This window comes from Adiantum capillus-veneris, chromosome 2 (assembly GCF_014529385.1).
Source record: "Adiantum capillus-veneris isolate H3 chromosome 2, ASM1452938v2, whole genome shotgun sequence".
Classification (NCBI taxonomy): domain Eukaryota; kingdom Viridiplantae; phylum Streptophyta; class Polypodiopsida; order Polypodiales; family Pteridaceae; genus Adiantum; species Adiantum capillus-veneris.
In genome coordinates this window covers 43,520,387-43,526,116 of record NC_140932.1, presented here as the reverse complement: position 1 = coordinate 43,526,116, position 5,730 = coordinate 43,520,387, and the positions used below count along the sequence as shown (strand labels likewise).

Below are 5,730 nucleotides of genomic sequence, written 5' to 3'. Positions count from 1 at the left end.
TGAGAGCATATTTATTACTATGCTATTATGTTATGCTAAGCAAGAAGAGTGATGATAAGTGGAAAACTATTTCTTTCTCTTAAGAATGTTTCTTCTTGCTCTTCCCTACCCTCATTCCCTGCTAGCTCTCTCCATCATTGAACTCACACAAGTCAAGGCTAGTCTAAAGAAGCAACAAAGACACATGTCAAGTTCCTCTCCATGTTGCCCTCATAAGGTGCCTAAAGCCTATTGGTTGGCCTCTCAAGGGGTCCAATGAAAATTCAGCTTATTTAATTAATTGTGTATGCATTTATCAAGTCCTATCTCTCAAAGGGAAAAGGGACACTTGTCCCAAGGCTAGCATGCTTGCTTGATATACACTCTGGATGTGATTGGCTAAGCTTATAGGGGTCCAATCAAATTCTCTCATGAACTAGAAAGAAAGGTCGCCCAAGAAAGCTAGGGACTAGCTTGGGGGGTATACTCTCCTACACAAACACACACACTCATGGTGTGAAGTGTATCGTGCAAGAGCTCCATCTTCTTCTCCAATCTTGTTGAGAAGTTCAGAGCCTACAGCAACACTCTTCGCTATGGAATGCAAATCCAACCAAGAGCCATGCTTCAATGCTTAAGCTTGTCATCTTCTTCATCTTCGTTACTATGCTATTATGCTATACTAAGCAAGAATAGTGATGATAAATGAAGGACTATTTCTTTCTCCTATTAATGCTTCGTCTTTCTCTTCCCTAGCTCTCTCCACTTTTGCAAGTGTTTGAGACCTTGAGACCGAGGTCAAAGATGATTAATTCTTTTACAAAGACCAAGTGTTACAGGGTTGTCCGAAACGCTCAAGATGAACACCTTCACCTAGAGTCCAAGGGCTTGCAACTTGGAGCTCGCGTGCTGGGAGGCTCGCGTCCATTGACTTGAGTCCCTTTAGCGGCTCGTTGATGGAAGCGGCCCGAGATCATGTCTAGCTCGAGCGCACGAGAGCCTTCGTGGCACCGCACAGACATGAAGTTTAGTTGAGTGCGGAAGCGTCTTTAGAATCAATGTTGAGCGACGAAACCTTGAGCGCATATCTAAGAAGTCACAAGGAACACAAAGATTGTATTGTACCAAATCTCTCTTGATGGGAGAATCTATAATACAAAAGCCCTTTGGAGGGGAGACCGGATCCACATAAATCCAATCCTCAACTATTGTCATGTTCTCTAATTTTCTCTTTTGCAAAAATTTTGTTCATTCCAAATTAATTAAGTATAATGGTTATGTTGCTACCGCTAATTAAGTTCACCTTCTATGTTCACAAAGTAATTTCACGAAAATACTCGCTCTAATTCTCTTGATTCATCTATTCTCAAAGTTAATAGACCATTTCCATTACATCTATCAATACTTTGACCTTGGACATAAATGAAAAAGGACCACGCTTATGATCTTACCTTTACTAGGTCCAAATATCTCCAAGGATATTCCAAACTCATAAAACAACAACATTTGCCTTTAGAAGGTGCTCCTCAAACACTGTCCTAAATATCATGCATACTTTGTGCACAAAGCAAGCACCCATAATTGCTTAGAGAGCATGCATCAAACTCGATGCAAATTTGTCGTTTGCAAATACACACGAAGAAAATAACAAGAGCTTATAAGCACCCAATGCACCTTGTTCCCTTGCTCCATAGGTCGGATCTTTACACAATTGCCCTTGTTGCTCCTTGCTCGAGTAGTCTCACTCCATAGACATCCTCTCCCTGAGGCTCAGGTTCCCAAACATCCCCACTTGCTCGCCATCCTTGTTTTTACGCAAGTAGAGGCTCCTCACCCCCACCCCTTCCCATTGCCTCCCCAATTCGAATTTCCCCTACAAGGGATTCAAAATTCCTAGTCACTCCCAAGCTCCACCTCATCACATTATTTGCCAACGTGGCCCAACTTCCCCCCGAAATCCACGCCTTACGACCCACTATCGAATAATCCCAAGGGGTCAGCTCATACAAGGGCTCTTGCACATGCGTGACTAATTTAGAGTGTGTATGAGAGAGAGAGAGAGAGAGAGAGAGAGAGAGAGAGAATTGTAGCAAGGTCGACACCTAGAAGAGCAAGATGGCCATCGTTTGTGCAGCAAACACGCTCTCATTAATCAACGAACCATCCACTTACCTGGGGAAGAGAGGTCCGGATTGCAGATGGTGACTAGCTTTGCCCGCTCTCTCTCTCTCCACATAATTTAAATGAATTTACTTTCACCACAACTAGACCTTTTAATACAGGCGGGAGAGCAATACGGTTCTTGAAACAGAGCACTTCGAGCAAAATATTGGATAAGAAAAGGAGGTAAGGATGGACGACGACCTGCAATGGCACGGCCAGTATTTGGTATATATAGCTGGCAGGATACGTGCTTTGCTCCTAAAGGTAGCAACGGAGAGAAATACTGTCTGTCTTGAGGAGAGAGATCATGAGGAAGGACAAAAGCTACAGAAGGGCACGTAGACTTAACTTCAGTAATACTTTCCAGTTAGTAGGGTAGAATTCGCAGGCAATTATGGACAATAATCTCATCGGGCCTCGAATTTCAAGGTTGCAGAATAATATAGCTTGGGGAAGATCTCTCTCTCTCTCTCTCTCTCTCTCTCTCTCTCTCTCTCAATTACTCACAATTTCAAGGGATGTAGAAATGGGGAGAATTGGCTATTACATCCTACGTGACTCTAAATCAGCTTTCTACACCACTAAACCACGTTAATACAAACATTTTGTTGCTCCCCTAGCCAACCCAACTGGTGACACTCCCTAGATCTATAAACCTCACCAAACCAAAGCAATGCCCTTACCACATTTCAGCATGCACACAATGCCCCCCTATCTACCTTGAGGTGTGACTCTCTAACCAACCTCCACAAGCAACCCGATGCCCTAGCCATGTTTCAATTGCATTCCCCGGTCCTCCTAAACACTCTAGTTGTCAAGGTTCTCAACATCCACGCACCACAATAATAACATCCAAGTTTTAAATAGAAGACCTTGAGGGCATATAGCTCCGTGTCAAGAAGCTTTACAAATCGACATATTCTACGCTCATAATGCAACCATGACAACCAACATCTAAGAATTTCCACTACATAGGGTGCAATGACAGTGAAAGTCAAACGGTCAGAGTTATTTCATAGGCATCCAATGACATTATGGAAAAAGGCATGATTACATTGCCAGCCTCATGTATAGAAAGGTACAGCATAAAATTACATGAAAGATTATTGCATTGTACATCCAGCACTTCCAAGCTTTAACAAAAACTCCACAAATAGCTGTAGTTAGCACACAGGATTCTTCCTGAGTCAGCAATATCACTAGTCTATTATTGTGTAGCACTCCACTTTCACTGACAGCCACCCTTGTAGAAATTTGTTTATGATCTTCCTGAAATCAGAGAAGTTTGCCTCTTGGAGTATAAGCAGACTTTGATAGACCTGCGCCAAATTAACTCAGTTCCATATTCCACAGAAACAAACATACACTAGTTTTTCTCACAACAAGCACATACCAGCTTTCCGTCGATAATGAGAGCCTGGGCTCACAACCTTGGGTAAAAAAACACCAGTCCCAACACTCTCTTTGCGTTTGAGCACGGGGCTCTCATGTATGAAAGGCTGCACCTTTCGGTGAGAAGGTAGGTCCCACATCTCCCGAACTTGAGATCCAGCCTGCTTGGCATTTTCGTAGCATAGAGAGGTCCAACCCTGAAGCTGTAAAGACAGCAGTATGATCAAGAGAGGATCACCCTGATGCTTAATAGAGAGAATCCATCCATAACAAGAGACTTCTTTGACAGTCCCACGACTGACAATTAACACTGGCTTGCATTAATAGGAACACTTTGATAGAGTAGATCCTCAGTTTTAGTATCAATAGTCAACAAACCACCAATAACTTTGGCAGTCATCGACAAGTTTCTAACATTTTCCGATGTGAGCATGGTAGCCATGGAGCTTCAAAACTTTTTGTCTGTAACGAGTGTCAAAGTTATATCAATAATATAAGATATAGTAACCATATCAATAACTTGTATTAAATTTACTGTGACATTTGTGCTATTACTGCCTGCAAAACCCTAGTGACCAACATCCCTTGATAATCTTGACGGTAGCAACAACAAGCTTTAATTTATTAAAATTAGTTTCAACCATTTTCAGCCTTGATTGTTGTTCATACATGCAGGATTTACCTCATTGTTTCTACCATAACAGCTGAGCCAGATGGATTGACTGTGGCCCTTTAAGTCAGTACTGCTCAAGAAAGGGGTCTTTACATAAGACCAAATACAACCACAACATGAAGGCAGACTATACGGAAAACGCTTACTTTTCCTACAACGAAATAACTACTTGTTTTCCAGTAGGGCTAACCTTGTGAATCTGATGGAGCTGAGAGTTGAGAAAGGAGGCCTGCCTGGAAACTTCCACCTGAAGAGAAGGGGTGTAGAAACAATCCCATTCACTAGGGCCGTGGTCACGCCAAACCGCTGCAAAGCGTGAAACAGGATGATCGACTTCCTGCATGTGCCTAGCCTTTTCCTGCGATTTCATGCCCTGCACATAGCTCGAGAAGGCAATGTCCGGGCTGTAGTGCTACACAGAGAGAGCAAGAAATTCAAGCAAGGAAATGGGGGGAGACAATAATGGAGGAATTGAATGAGGGGAAAAGGAACTACCTTGATGGGATGCTGTGGCCTGCTGGTCAGGGGAAGGTCGTCCTCTTCGTCCAGCATAGCGTGCGCAGCAATCTGCTCTGCAAGCCTCGAAACGTAGACATACTCCTCGTCATCGCTATCCTCCCCCGTTGCTGCGCCTGCTCCACCTTTGAACTCCGTCATAGTAGTGGCCGGGTAATAGGTCTGACCAAACACCATAGCCATGCTACACCAACACAGTTTGAACGACGAAAGCTAGTCCATTAATTGCCAGTATACCCTTCGCATTGAGCGGAGACAGACGAATGTCTCAAGTAGAAAGAGTCTGTATGTCTGTTGCGTGTAATTTTGAGAGGGGAGATTGATAAGGACAGAAGAATAATCAAAATACTCAGCACAGAGCTCGGCGCACACGGAACGTGTGTGTTTTCGTGTGTGTGTGTGTGTGTGTGTGTGTGTGTGTGTGTGTCTGTGAGAGAGAGAGAGAGAGAGAGAGAGGGAGAGAAAGTGAGAGAACGTAGAACCAGCTGAAAGACAGCTGATGAGTACTGGGAGAGTGGAGCGCTTCGCACAAAAGAGGAGAAGAAGAGCTTCCGCGTGAGTTGGTATGTGTACGTAGCGAGAGACAGGAGTGTGTATATGTGTGTGTGTGGGTTGGAGGAGGGGAGTGTGCGTACTTCAAACGAGCACTGCGTGAGTCTGCGACTTTGGCCGAGCGACGCAGAAGAGGCGAGTGGGAGAATGGAAGTTGAAAGACAGTGTACTGGCAGAGGTAGAATGTGTAGTGTAGCGGCTGCACAGGCGCAACCATCGAAAAGGGGGGTTTTTCAAAAGGGTTGGAGGGAGGCTGGACTCCGGAATCATAAAAACCTTATCGTATCATTCTGGCAACTTGTGTCATAAATTATTACAAAAAAATAAAATAATATTAACATTCCACAAAAATCACAATTTCACAAATTTCGATAATAATGTCTCGCATTTAACATTCGCTTTGCAAATCCCGTGACGCCCTGGCCCTTCATCCAATCAAAGATCTCTTTGCCACG

At 43.7% G+C, this 5,730-nt stretch overlaps 1 protein-coding gene across 1 annotated transcript; it reads right to left on the bottom strand.

The window, feature by feature from the left end:
- Window positions 1–3,130: 3,130 nt before the first annotated feature.
- On the bottom strand, window positions 3,131–5,496 carry LOC147462679 (uncharacterized). Its single transcript, XM_086484821.1, has 4 exons — window positions 4,703–5,496; window positions 4,398–4,619; window positions 3,536–3,737; window positions 3,131–3,461 (listed from the first exon to the last, which is right to left on the bottom strand). Exons 1-4 carry the CDS (start codon window positions 4,904–4,906, stop codon window positions 3,418–3,420), a joined length of 672 nt encoding a protein of 223 aa, XP_086340947.1. The 5' UTR covers window positions 4,907–5,496; the 3' UTR covers window positions 3,131–3,417.
- Window positions 5,497–5,730: the final 234 nt, after the last annotated feature.